This window comes from Pelodiscus sinensis, chromosome 3, assembly GCF_049634645.1.
Source record: "Pelodiscus sinensis isolate JC-2024 chromosome 3, ASM4963464v1, whole genome shotgun sequence".
NCBI lineage: Eukaryota > Metazoa > Chordata > Testudines > Trionychidae > Pelodiscus > Pelodiscus sinensis.
In genome coordinates, this window is record NC_134713.1 from 128,109,456 (window position 1) to 128,124,098 (window position 14,643).

Here is a 14,643-nt window from a genome sequence, read left to right on the forward strand (position 1 = left end):
AATTCAGGATTTTACAGCCCCACACAGAAAAACACTGTTGGTCTTCACAATGCATAATATGATGGTTGTTACTTCTAAAACAAATAGCGAAGAGAAGTTGTTGTGGGGATCAGGTGATCGTTTTGGTTTAGTTCTCTTTCCTGACTAATGAATACATCCTTTAGATGCTAATTACCTATACTTTTATCTAAACATGAGATAAGATCTTTAAGTATAATTTACAAAATCAAAAATCTGTTCAACTAGAAGTATTTTTCTACTGTTGTATAGTTTACTAAGCATAATATGCTATTAAATTGGTTAGTTCCCTAATTTTATATGCATTCATTATCTCTTTCACACACGCATGCTCTCTCTCTCTCGTTCTCACTCACTCACCCCCTTTTTTTTGGAAAGGGAAATTGTACCTCTCTAATCTATTAAAGTTCTTTGAAGGGGTCAACAAATGTGAGGACAATGGGGATCCAGTGGGTACAGTATACTTAGATTTTCAGATAGCCTTTTTCAAGATTCCTCATCAAAAGCTCTTAAGTAAAGTAAGCTGTCAGAGAATAAGAGGGAAAGATAGGAAACAGTGGATAAGAATATATGGTCAGTTTTCAGAATGGAGAAAGGTTTCCCCCAGAAGTCTATTCTGGGACTATTTCTATTCATAAATGTTCATAAATGATCTGGAAATGAGATGGCAAAATTTGCAGGTGATACAAAACCATCTCAAGACAGTTAAATCCAAAGAAGACTGTGAGGAGCTACAAGTGGATTTCACAAAACTGGATAACTGGCCAACAAAATGGCAGATGAAATTTCATGCTGATAAATGCAAAGTAATACACATTGGAAAACATCCCAACTATTCATATCAAATGATGGACTTATCCTAATTTAAACCCCATCAATGGCTATTAGCCAGGATGGGTAGGGATAGTGTCCCTAGCCTCTGTTCGCCAAAAGCTGGAAATGAATAACAGGAAATCGATCACTTGGTGATTATCAATTTTATTAATTCCCTCCAGGACACCTGGTATTGACCACTGACATAAGAAAGGATATCAGCCTAGATGGATCTTTGGTCTGACCCAGTATGGCTGTTCTTATGTTCTGATTTTCCTTTTTCCCATTTAAGGTAGACATTCACTGTGAGAATTCCCTGTTTTTTAAGCACTGTTAGAAAAGATTCACTACACCATATTGCATAGATTATTTCTATGACTGTGCATTATCCTATCAAGGATGATGTGCATTGTTAGCAGAAAAAGAGAGTACTAATGACACATTAAATAGGATATTGTTCTCAGGGTATGGTTTCTATTGAATTAGGTGGATACTTTGCATAAGAAGCAATTGCAGCATTTAGCCATAGGTATACTTTTTTGTATTTACATAGATTTCTACAGGCAGTGTTTGGCAGCTTGAACTCATTAGTGTGCAGATTGTCAAGTCAAATATAATTAGATTGTCTATGTAATTTAAAGCCACTATGTAGAACTAAAATGGAATTTTTAAATTCTTTTCCTTTTCCTTTTCTCTGCCCTTTTCCCTCAGTGGACGATGTTCAAGTCTCTTGTTACAGAATATTGGCCAGCTTGTACTCTCTAGGAACCAGTAAGAGTATCTATGTGGAGCGGTAAGATCAAAAATCACTTACATTACCATAATTTTCTTATGTACACTAAGTCATATAAGTAGACATCACATGCGTTCTTTGCTAGAAAGTAGTTTTCCATGGTGGAAGTTTTAATAATGAAAAAGAGTGTGGAGAGAATTTTCAAGGCATGTGAGGGGGAGCCGAGGAGCACAGGGAGAGGAATCAAGTACCCCTTAATAGAAAAGAGAGTTGTGATAAGCAGAATACTAGATTCATTATAATACATTGTAAGCATTCACATTATAATAGAGTAACACTGAAAAGGTCCTTCATTCTAAATTATGATATTTTTTGCTCGAATTGGAACTGCAGAATCTGACTTTTTATATATACTTAAAAACAGTATTAATTGCAAGGGGAAGTTAGAGAATCTGAGTTCCAGAAGGGGGAATCACACATTTTCATTACAAGTATTGTTTTAATTGTGCCTTGTAGACTGATTAACTGTACTCTACTCCATGGGTATCTCTCATTTATCTCTGTTAATGACTTGATATAAAAAATTCTCTTTCTTCTACAGAAACTTGGTGTTTTCATACTTTGTAAATAAAATGATAGCTATTCATTTTGCAACTTCACTCTAACCCCTTCAGAATTACAGAATTTTGTCATTCATGATTCTGTTAACAAATCAAATGAAAAAATCATAATGCATCAACATTTTTGCATTTTTATTTCAAGTAGAGAGATATCTGAGTTATGAAATTCAAGACTGAGGCATGGGTACGATCTGAATGGACTCAAAAGTCACTGTTGAAAATAATCAGTGATGCTACAGAATTAGTCAAATAAGCCATAAAACAATACAGAAAAAACTTTACTCGTAACCTTTTTGTACTTGTATTGCACTTTAATCAACACACTAACTGAACCTTACAGCATCTTGCAACATCCCACTTAGTTTAATTATCTACAGTCTACAGAGGGGGAAAATTGAAAAATGGGGGAAACAAAGTGATATGCTCAAGGTCACAGCAAATCAGTAGTGGATTCAGCATAGCACAGAGAGTGTAACAGTCACTTCTCTGGGTGGGTGTCTGTTCCTCTGCCTGTTCTATTAATAGTTGTACCTTGCATATTGGACTGAGCGCTTAATGTTTCAACAGGTCAGTGTAAGTTACATTGTTTTCAACAATTAAAATGCTGACATTCTTTACAGTCGCTGAGCTGTGTAAACTTGTTTCTTCTACAGATCACTGCATCCTGGTAAAAGGGCTTTAATTTGCATTCTGACAAATACTATTTCTTGTTAGCCCTTTTAGCATGCAAATTCTTGTACTCTTATCAAAAGGCCATTATTATCCAATAAGAGTGGAAGAATTTGTAACTCTAGAAAAAGATGCATAATCACTGTACTCCAAATAGCTACTGCCTCCAGAATTGCTATCTACGTAGAATACTATGTTTACAACAAACATGGCCACGTCAGCCTTTGACCATATCCTGGCATGTCACCCCATCTAATTACAAATAGAATTAGTTTTAAAAGTAATTATTCTCTCATGAGAAATAAAAATATATGCAATTTTACATGCATGCTCTGCAAATTGAATACATTTTCATGTATTTATCTTGTATGAATATATATATTGACTCTTAGAAGAGCTATTGTGAAAATGGCTTCTTTCATCTATTGGGGCATGTCTACACAGCTGGATTAAGCTATGCAACTTCAGCTATGCCAATTGTGTAGCTTAAGTCAAAATAGCTTATTTCGGCTTTTGGCAATCTCTACACAGCAGGAAGTCTGAGAGACAGCACTCTTCCTTTGACTTCCATTTCTCCTCGTAAAATAAGGGTTACAGGAGTCAGAGAAAGAAGTCCTCCAGCTCGTCATTATTTTTACATTATGTCAAAATAACTGCATGTAGTGTAAAAGTGGCGAGCAGACCAAAAAAGTACTTGGAAGAAGCATTTTCAGAGAACCAGCATGGATTTAGATCAAGAAAAAGTACCATCAGTAAGAACACATCTACATAGCAGTAGCTGATGTTATTCTGAAATAACTTAGTCCACGTCTACACTACAAGAAGTTATTTTGACATAATGCATGCATCTGACGAAGTGGGTCTTTGCCCACGAAAGCTTATGCTCCAACACTTCAGTTAGTCTGTAAGGTGCCACAGGACTCCTCGCCACTTTTGCAGATTCAGACTAACACGGTACCCCTCTGATACTTGACTGCATGTAGTGTAGACACGGACTATGTTATTTTGGAATAATGTCAGTTATTCCAAAATAACACTGCTGTGTAGACATACACTTAGGCTGTGTCTACATTGGCACCCTTTTCCAGAAAAGGGATGCTAATGAGACACTTCGGAATTGCAAATGCCGCGGGGGATTTAAAAATCCCCCACGGCATTTGCATGAACATGGCTGCCGCTTTTTTCCGGCTCAGGGTTTTGCCGGAGAAAAGCGCCAGTCTAGACGGGATCTTGCGGAAAATAAAGCCTTTTCTGGAAAATCCCTTATTCCTACTTTCAAGATCCCGTCTAGACTGGCGCTTTTCTCCGGCAAAACCCCGAGATGGAAAAAAGTGGCAGCCATGTTCATGCAAATGCCGCGGGGGATATTTAAATCCCCTGTGGCATTTGCAATTCCGACTGGTCTCATTAGCATCCCTTTTCTGGAAAAGGGTGCCTATGTAGACACAGCCTTAAAGTTCACAATCACTAATACATACAGAGACAGAAATCAGGGGTGAGGGGGAGAATAGTTATGAGAGTGGAGTTAGATATGATGGAGTCAAAAGCTGAAGTTCCTGTTGTTTTTTTTTTTATTATTATGGATGAGAATTCAATGTCAGTCTGTTACAACAGAAACTCCAGGCTCCTCCTTTCTCCTGGAGGAAGGCAGGATTTTGATCAAACTGCTGAATTTCTGTGACTTTCTCCAAGTGCCTCCAACTTCACCGGTTTGTCTGATCTCCTAGTGTATGATGCAGTCCAAAAAGTAATTAGAAATGGCTCTTGATATTAAGCCATCAGTATGTAGAGTTGCCCATAAACTTGAATTGTGTTTTGGCAGTTATGTTCTACAATAACATTTACTTGCCTGTAGGGTCTAATGTGTCGCTTTATGTATTCCCTACATAGGAAAACTGATAGCCATGAAGATTTTTTTTTCAATGTTAACTATCAATTTTCCCACAACAACATACTCTCTACATTTTTATAGGGCACTGTCTTTTGGTTTTAAGATGTTTCTTTGTCTCCTTATGATGGAATTATTTTTTCCTGTCACTGAGACAAGCCACATAGAAGAGCTTGAGGTTCCAAAGTTGAGGGGAGGCATGTCTCAGATAGCATAGTAAAACATTTTCCTTTATATCAGGAATCAGACTGGGGTGGGAAAACAGAGCAAAAGCTTTAGTATGGTTAAAACTTGGGGGTGTATCTCAATAATTCAGTAATAAAATTTCCTCTCTATGTCAGACTTTGATTTTTGGGCAAATTCAGGAGATGGTTATCACTGTAACTCATAAAAAGAGAAATGCCATCCAGTTATAGATATAATGATGGTAACATTTGGCCTCTTGATTCATCAGTCGATTCAATAGCTTTCTCCCAGTTGGAGAGACTGGTTTTAGTCAGTATTATCAGAAATTCAGAGGAAAATAATAGGATTACTACTATTAGTGCTAGTATGCTACTGCTGTGTTTTTCTTGTATGCTCATTGTTAGCTATCGGCAAGTAAGTAGGCCCACCTTTGACATTTTATATATAATATTTTATTTGTATTAGTGCCAGAAGGTTGCTGTACTCTGATCTCTGTTAACTGGATTGTTCTGTTACTGTGTAAGTAGTTATAATCGTGCCTCAGAATCTCTCTTTGAGAAGATTATAGTTTATAATAACAGTAAGGATGATATTAAACTAACCCTGAATATAGTTAGTCAGAAAAGATATATGTATATATATAACAATGAGCATTTGTGAATTCACAGGCAGCGCTCATCTTTAGGAGAATGTCTGGCTGCTTTTGCTGGTGCCTTCCCTGTGGCCTTTTTGGAAACTTATCTGAACAAACATAACACCTACTCTGTCTACAACACCAAGTCTGCAAGAGACAGAGCAGGTACCTTCCGAAACTTCCATGCAGGCTTTTTAATATCTGAATTTCACAATTCAAGACAGTTGTGGTTATTTACTCACTGCATGCTTACATTCATTTTCTATTCCAATTCATTTATTGATATGTTTATATTCATTTTCTGGAATGGTAGGTTACATCGTGCAAAACTCAACGTTTTTCATTCCTTTTTGAGCTGCCCAGTGTTGCAACTAAAGATATTGTTCTTATTTCTTTGGAATTAACTTGCCAAAGTAGTTCCGTCTCATTTAGACCCTGTTTATACATTGCAAAATGGAAGGAATTTGTAATTTCAGAAGCTATTTGTATTTTATATAATAAGAAGCTTTGTATAAGGTTTATTTTGTATGGCAAAAACAAGTAGAGATTGTAATACTGCCCACTGCGATGTAATAAAAAGGTTTATATCTCTAATTTTCAGTCTCAATTTTTAGCTCTATCTCTGGAACTTACCTGGATTGTTAATTAGGACTGAATATTTTGCAACCTTGTATGCCCTTGACAAATTCATAGTGTGACATAAATTGTTTGCTTTATTTTAAGTGTGGGAAATACTACAACAAAGGCAAATCAAAGTAATTCAACATTGGTACATTTAGAGACTTCACATAAGTTCCATTCTGTAAAAATAACCCCTTCAGCAGCCAATTTTATTAAAATACACCCGGGGCATTAAGGCTTTCCCTATAGGAGATATTTTAGAAGTCCTATTGATTAACTTGTCTTATTTTAAATTGCAATGTGTGAAATTCAAAAACTAGAAAGCTGTGTTTCATAGTGGTAGGATGTAACTTTATTTTGTTATTTCTCATTCTGAATATGATACACACCAAAAATATTGCAGAAATGAAAAGCAGTATGCTATGGTATTGAGGCTGATGTTTAAATCTCTACTCTGTTCCATAAAAAACACTCTTTCTCTTTTTGACTAAATCTTTTTCAGCCAGATGGACATGTTGCAAATGAGGAAAAAATAAAAGTAGAATGGAAAAACATTTGGATATAAAGGTTTTATATGTGTTTTCTCTTTGTGACACATCTCATTTTTATTATTTCCTAGCTCTTAATTTGCCAATCAGTGTAGAAGAGGTTTGTCCAAAAATTCCTTCCCTGGAGAAGTTAATGGAAGAAATTGTGGAATTGGCAGAGTCTGGTATTCGTTATACACAAATGCCACATGTAATGGAAGTGGTACTACCTATGCTGTGTAGCTACATGTCACACTGGTGGGAACATGGGCCAGAAAACAACCCTGACAAGGCTGAAATGTGCTGCACGGCTTTGACCTCAGAGCACATGAACACTCTGTTGGGCAACATACTGAAAATCATCTATAACAACCTGGGTATTGATGAGGGAGCCTGGATGAAGAGATTAGCAGGTAAGATTTGAAGAAATGAATACTCTGAGTCTGATTCTTCTCTCACTTCCATCAGTTCACATTGACGTCAATGGCTTTACTCAATATTCACCCCTCTTGAATTTGGAAGATTATCCAGTCCATGTTTTACAGCCACTCCATGCCTGGAGCCCCATTTTGATAATAACTGAAAAACAACATAGGCGAACATGGTTCCTGTCCCAAACTATTTACACTCTATATGATATGTATTGTTACCTAAACAAACACTGGATAAACACTTCCTCAGGATTATCTTTTTGATGAATGGATTCACAGAAAATGTGCCCCAGGATACTTTAAGTGGCTGAATGATGGATGCCTCTCCAACATTTTCAGAGGCTTGTTTAGTTTGAGCGATCCCAAAAGTTCACCTAGGTATTCATCGCTTATCCAGGCTTGTGCAAAGGCAAAATGGGTCTGTAAATTACTAATGCAAGCTCCCAAATGAGATTTCCAGTACTTCCTCCTTGCATCCAAAGCCAAAAAATATGTTATGTAAAAGAAGAGCTAGGCTCAAGAATGATTTGTTCCCCATTTACATTGCAATACAACATTTAGGTCACTTGTGAAACTTCCTTTTTTGGATGCAAAATGCTAGAGTATATAGAACACAAGTTTCATGATATTAAATGTTTCGTGTGGTATTACCTAGTTTGAATCCCTGTTTTCAAAGTAATACAATGAATTTGGGATGAAATCTTGGCCCCTCTGAAGTCAGTGAAGAGCTCCCAGTGATTTTAAATGGAACCAGGATTTCAACTGATTTCTTTAAAATAAAATACAGGAGAGAAAAGGGACAGGTTTTGTATTACACTTTGTGGTCAGGTGTTTATTATAATATTGATATGCCTTAATTAGTGTTTTCCCAGCCTATCATAAGCAAAGTGAAGCCTCAGCTCTTGAAGACCCACTTCCTGCCACTGATGGATAAGCTGAAGAAAAAAACAGCAATGGTTGTATCAGAAGAAGACCATCTAAGAGCAGAAGGCAGAGGTGACATGTCTGAGGCTGAACTACTTATCCTAGATGAGTTTACCACTTTGGCACGGGACCTCTATGCCTTCTATCCTTTATTGATTAGATTTGTGGACTATAACAGGTATGTGGAAAGGAACAATTTGGTGAATCATTTCAAAATCTAGTTTAATTTCTTGATACTTCATCTTGGCTATGTCCATACCCACAGCTTTTTGCGCAAGTACGGCCGTTCTTGCGCAAGAATCTGCAGAGCGTCCACACTGCCCGCCCACGCTTGCGCAAGGAAATTTTCAGTACGGCGTGGTAAGAGAGGGCTCCTTGCACAAGAATTATGCTCTTTTTTAACAGGTGTAAGCCCTCTTGCACAGGAGCTCTTGCACAAGAGGGCAGTGTGGACGCTCGGCAGGGATTTCTTGTGCAAGAGAGCCCTATGGCTAAAATGGCCATCAGAGCTTTCTTGCGCAAGAGAGCGCCCACACTGCAATGGCAGCTCTTGCACAAAAGCACGGCGTGCACATGGCAGTGTGGATGTTTTCTTGCGCAAGACTTCTTGCACAAGATGTTCTTGTGCAAGAAGCTGCCAGTGTAGACATAGCCCTTGTGTCTTGATTATGTTCTGAACAGAATTTAAATAACCTTTTTTCACACAACTCATTTTAAAGTGAAATTGCCTGTGCAGACTTATTGCAATTTTATGGGAGTATTTTGGAAAAAAATCACAAAATATAATTTTCTCTTGCATTTTACCTAGCATTATTGGAAAACAATATCCAGATCCTGAAGTAGGGCATCAAAAGGCCATTCTAACATAAATGAAAACACACACGCATCATTCTGCTTTTTTTCCTGGTGATGTCATGCCAAAAATTGGATTTCAAAGTGAAATATTAAAATTGCATTATCCAAACCAGAAAGGATTGTCAGCAAGATTTTTTTTTTCCTTCTTGTTGTGTAATTTCAGGGCAAAATGGCTGAAAGAGCCCAACCCGGAAGCAGAGGAACTGTTCCGCATGGTGGCCGAGGTATTCGTTTACTGGTCAAAATCCCACGTAAGTGAATTCTTATAGTTTGTTTTAATGTGGTTTCCTTGAGAAATGGATCAGATATTTAATTATAAGCAATGTCTATCCCTTGAGAAGGAGGGACATTTGGTGCATTGTCTCCTGCCCAGGTAAATTTCCTTTTTCTTTTTTTTGTTAACAGTATTCTGTTTTCATTAACAATACGATACAAAAAGGATAGATATAGTGCAATGCAATATTGCTCTCCTGATGCAATAGCCAAACAGTAAATCCATTCTATTAGATCACATATCAGGATGCGTCATTCAAGCAAAAAAGTTTATGGGGAACCATCATAGGATAATTTGTAATAATTTCTAGAATGAGGGTGTAAAGTCCCTTTAACGACCTAACTTGAGGTTTCTTTTTGCAGTGTTCCATAGTAGATTCAAGTAGTTTATCCTCCTTGCTTATAAATTAGCATTGATACTTTTTTTTCTGGCTGTGAGAATGGATCATACCTTCTCTGTTGAGGCTGTCTTTAACATCTCCCCATTAATCACATGAGAGTGCTTCATCATGGGGAGTTTGCTAACCTCTTTTTCTTGGAAGATGCTAAACATGTCATCCCTTGAGAGTCGTGAGGCCTACAAGTAGTCCTAATTTGGGTCTCCAGTTTGCTGCTAGTAGTAATGATCGAGTTTGTGGTCAGGAAGGTGTTTATGAATGTTAATTTCCTACCACTTGTGGAGTTCTGTGAATTTGAAGAAAAACAGAGCTGTCTTGTAGTTCTATTACTTATACATATTTCTTCACAAGAACTCACGTTTCTTTCATAAAGTTCCTGAACTGTTGCCATTACTGAGTTCTTGCCACTAACTGTATATTTTTAATTGTTTCCTCCTATACTCCCTGCTCTGAATGTGTAGCTAATCAATTTGTTTAAATTGATATAACTCGCCACAGAATTGTAAAAGCTGCTGATCACAGCTGGGTAAACAGGCTCTTTCAAACTACAGGCAGTCCCCGGGTTACATGGATCCGACTTACATCGGATCCCTACTTACAAACGGGGTGAGGCAACCCCACACTAGCTGCGCCCCTGCCCCAGCAGACCGCCGAGATGCGCCGCGGTCCCACCATCCGCGTCCTCCGCGGCAAGAAAAGCCACTCCACGTCTCCCTGGTCTGCAGGACTGAGGGAAGTGAGGTGTGGGAGAATAAAACTGAGCTCTGGAGAAATGTTTGGCTAGAGTTTCCCCTACAATATGTACCAGTTCCGACTTACATACAAATTCAACTTAAGAACAAACCTATAGTCCCTAACTTGTACGTAACCCGGGGACTGCCTGTATAAGCATGATTATGATATGTTTGTAATAAGAGTCCTCCATGAGACTGTCAGTCTTGAAATCTAGAAGTTCTTTGAAAAGAGTGTGTGTAACTTTATTTCCAGTGACTTAATGCTACATTGCAAATTGCTGTTTCTTTAACAGAATTGAAAGGAAAGTGTTTTTCACTTACTTTGCCATTTTAGTAGTTGCTCTCCAGGAGAAAGCATCTCATTGAAGTCAATGGGAGGTCTATGCACAGAGCAGACAAACTCTGTGGCTACGTCTACACTGGCCCCTTCTTCGGAAGTAGGAATAAGAGATCCTCCGGAAAAGGGCTTTATTCCGGAGGATCGCGCCAGTCTAGACGCTTTTTTCCGGCTTTTCCCCAAGCCAGAAAAAAAGCGGCGGCCATGTTTATTTAAATCCCACGGGGGATATTTAAATCCCCCGCGGATTTCCCTATTCCCAAGTTCAAAATTAGCATGCCCCTTCCGAAGAAGGGGCCAGTGTAGACGTAGCCTGTATATTTTACATTAAGGTTATACTCTGCAGAGTAACTGTAAAAGACATCCTGGCATTCCACATTAGTCTCTTGAGTATGTTCGCACAGCAGCTAAACATATGTGGCTGGCCCATACTAGCTGAGCTGGGCTTGCAGGGTTCAGGTTGTGGGGTTGTTTAATTGCTGTGTAGGTGTTTGGGCTCAAGCTAGAGGAAGGAGTCCCAGAGCTCAGTCTGCAGTTGGAGCAGGAACATCTACACTGCAATTAAACAGCCCTGCAGCCCAAGCTGTGTGAATCTAAGTCAGCTGGCACACGCTCTTCATGGCTGTCTAACTGAAGCAGAAACATACCCTTGGGGACTTCCAACTGAGATTTGCTAAACTGCAAGTTAGGAGCATTCCTCTTAATGCCATTCTTGAAACACTCAGCCTGCTTTTCTTCCCCCTTAGCTTATACACAAGCAACAAAGACAGCACATTAAGAATTAAGCTATGAACTTCAGTGATGATATGTGACTCAGAAAAGAATGCAGCTCACTATGGCTATACTGCAGGCTTCTTGCGCAAGAACTTTTTGCAGAAAAGATCGTCCACAAAAAGTTTTTGTGCAAGAGCACGTCCACACTTCCATGTGCTTTTGTGCAAGAGATGTGCTTTTGTGCAAGAGAGTTTCCACACTGCCCTGGACACTCTTGTGCAAGAAAGCTTTGATGGCCATTCACAGAATGGCTATCAGAGAACCTGTGCTTTTTCCGATAGGGGTTTATTGCGCAAGAAGCCCCTGATGTCCGTCCACACAAGAGCAAGAGCTCTTGCGCAAAAAGGCTTATTCCTTGTAGAAAGAGGAATAACTCTTGCGCAGAAAGCCCTGTCTTCTGACAATCTACTATACTTTTTTTTGTGCAAAAACATGCTTGTAGTGTGGATGCGCCGTGAGTTTTTGCACAAAAGCAGCCATTTTTGCACAAAAACTCTGCAGTGTAGACATATCCTAAGTGTGCAAGAGTAAAAAGCAGTATAAGCATGATTAAACTTACAGACTCATTTGAGTGCTTTGCTTGATCAGAATTGTAGATTGTGATACTTAATGATGCTTTCTGTAGAAAAACCTAAGACAGATTTACCAGCGTGATAATATCTAGGCAATTATTTTTAATCTAATTGTGATGCTCTTTGCATTTTATTCCATTTCACTATGTAAATGTGAGGAAACAATCATCTATCTAATATAATTCATATTTGAAATTGACACTGGGTAAGTTTACGCTTTATTGTAACCTGTCAGAGTTTTCAAATGTAAAGAGTTTTGATAGAGTTTAGAAAATTTGTTTGCCTGCAGGTAAGCAGTGGAGTATAGCAAAGTCATTGCCATCAGTAATTGATTTTATGCCTTGGAGGTTTGCATCGAAGTTTAGCTAGGTTAGCTTGTTATTTTATTATGTGGAAAATCATTTAAGGTCTGAAAACTGAAGAACATATTTTGTAAACTTTTTATTTTCAACTACAATATTTGATATAAAATAAAAATAGCTAAGAAAAGGTATGTCATTTTGTTGTAGTATTTTAGACCACCTAATCAAGACTACATGATTATTTTTAATATGGACACTTTCTAATATTTGAATTCAAGATCTGAGTAATTACTAGAATTGGTTGGAAAATTTTCAGTGTAAACATTTTTGTTGGAAAATGCCAATTTGTAAGAAAGAAACAGAGTTTTTACGAACGTGTGTGTTCTGAATCAGGAACGGAAGGGACTTGAACCTAGGCGTCACATATCTCAGGCTTGTGCCCATGGGTGGTGAGTTGTATGGGCTCGTGGTGCCTAGGCTCCACCAATATTTGGAGCTGGAGGGACCCCCCCTCGTGCGTCCTCCCACCCCGGTCCCAAAGCATCTCTCCCTCGGTCCCAGCCCCGTCCCGTCCCTGCTGTGCACAACCTCTGTTGAGCTCCCCCTTGCCGGCTGCTGCTGCCATGAGCAGCCTGCTCAAACCGATGGACAGGAAGACACCCGGGCGTGACGTAACGTCACTGCCCGGGATTTAAAAACTACTGGGAGAAAACTAGGGGAAGGGCTGGGAGAGGAAGGGGCTTGTGCGGAGGAGGAAGGGAGAGGGGAAAGAAAGGGGAAGGCACCAAAGGGACAGGGTAGAGGAGAGACAAATGCCAGGGGGCCAAGTGCAGACAATGAGGAAAAAGGCAGGAGGGGAGGTGTCAGTGGGAGGGGGACAAGGTGTTGCTGGAAGGGGAAAGGGTAAGGGCTTTGAGGGCTGGAGGAGGAGGTGCTGGGAGAAGGCTTGAAAGAAGGGGTGGGCATAGGGAAGGCCGGGATGGAGCAAGTCATGTGTAAGGGAACAGGGGCATGAGGGAAACGGGGGCAGAGGATGGTGAAGGGGTGGGCATCAGGGAAAAAGAGGGCAAAGGGCGCGGGAGCAGTGAGGGAAGGGGAAGGCATCAGGAGAGTGCAGGAGTAAGAGAAGGTGCAGGTGCCAGGGAATTCTGGGGGTAAGGCAGAACGGCAGACACCTGCAGTTGAGGGACCACCACCAGAGGAGAGAGGCAGGGCAGGTGTGTAGAGGGAGGTGTTAGGAGAGGGGATGAAGAGGGGTAGCTCACATGATCAGAGTAGGGCTACTGGAGGAGTGGGCACAAGGGGGAGAGAAGGGCTGGTGGAGGGGGCCAGGTCTCAGGTGAGCTGAGGGCAGTGAGAAGGACAGAAGTCAGGACAGCAGAGGAGAGTGAGGAGTTGGGGGGCAGCAGGCACCAGGGGAGCTGATGGAACAAGGGAAGGAGACATGGTAGCAGAGAGAAAAGGTAAAGGTTTAAAAATATTTATTAATAACTTGGGTGCCACAGTGGCACATCCAAAGAAGCCACATGAACTCAGTACTGGTGCAAAACACAAAATTCATTTTGCTTATGGGGGGGAAACTCTTAGCCTATGTCTACACTGGCGGTTTCTTGCACAAGAGTTCTTGTGCATGAAGTCTTGCGCAAGAGCACGTTCACACTGCCATGTGCGAGCTGTGCTTTTGCACAAGAGCATCTATGGCAGTGTGGACACTCTCTTGCCCAAGAAAGTTCCGATGGCCATTTTAGCCATAGAGGTTTCTTTTTTAATTGGCTAGCCATTCACAGTCTTTGTTTAATCCTGAGCTGATGGTGTCAAATTTGCCGATGAACTTCAGCTCAGCAGTTTCTCTCTGAAGTCTGGTCCTGAAGTTTTTTTGCTGCAGGATGGCTACCTTTACATTTCTGCACTCAGGTTATATATTTTACTAATAATCCAACTTCTTTTAGGTAGGATGTCTTATTGGCAATAATAGAAAGTGTTCAGTTTTCTAAAATTCCTTAATCCTGTTTATCTGCTGCCTCTCTATCAACTAATACCTGTACAGGAGATTACAAGAAAAAGTGGCTTCCTTAAACCTTCTTCCAAAGTTACACTAGTTCAGCCAGAATTAAAGTCGTATGGTTTATATGACTCATCATCAATTGCTAACACAGCTTGAATTTCAAATATCCATAATGGGCTCTTTGTTCACAATGAAAAACGCATTAAAAATCACCAAAAAAACAGCTTTTGTCAATTCAAGAAACTGGTAATTACATTCTTATTTGCAAATGTGAAAAGGGGCAAATTCAATGGATCAGGTTATTGAAATACTACTGTTTGCTCATCAGA

General features: G+C 39.6%; 1 protein-coding gene across 1 annotated transcript in view; it reads left to right on the forward strand.

Moving 5' to 3' along the window:
* The window catches only part of RYR2 (ryanodine receptor 2), a 648,519-nt gene that overhangs the window by 506,626 nt on the left and 127,250 nt on the right, over positions 1 to 14,643 (forward strand). Inside the window, exons 67-71 of the mRNA XM_075924816.1 lie at positions 1,543 to 1,624; positions 5,596 to 5,726; positions 6,802 to 7,122; positions 8,002 to 8,242; positions 9,083 to 9,170. Coding sequence (XP_075780931.1) covers positions 1,543 to 1,624; positions 5,596 to 5,726; positions 6,802 to 7,122; positions 8,002 to 8,242; positions 9,083 to 9,170 — 863 coding nt within the window. The remainder of the gene's footprint in view (positions 1 to 1,542; positions 1,625 to 5,595; positions 5,727 to 6,801; positions 7,123 to 8,001; positions 8,243 to 9,082; positions 9,171 to 14,643) is intronic.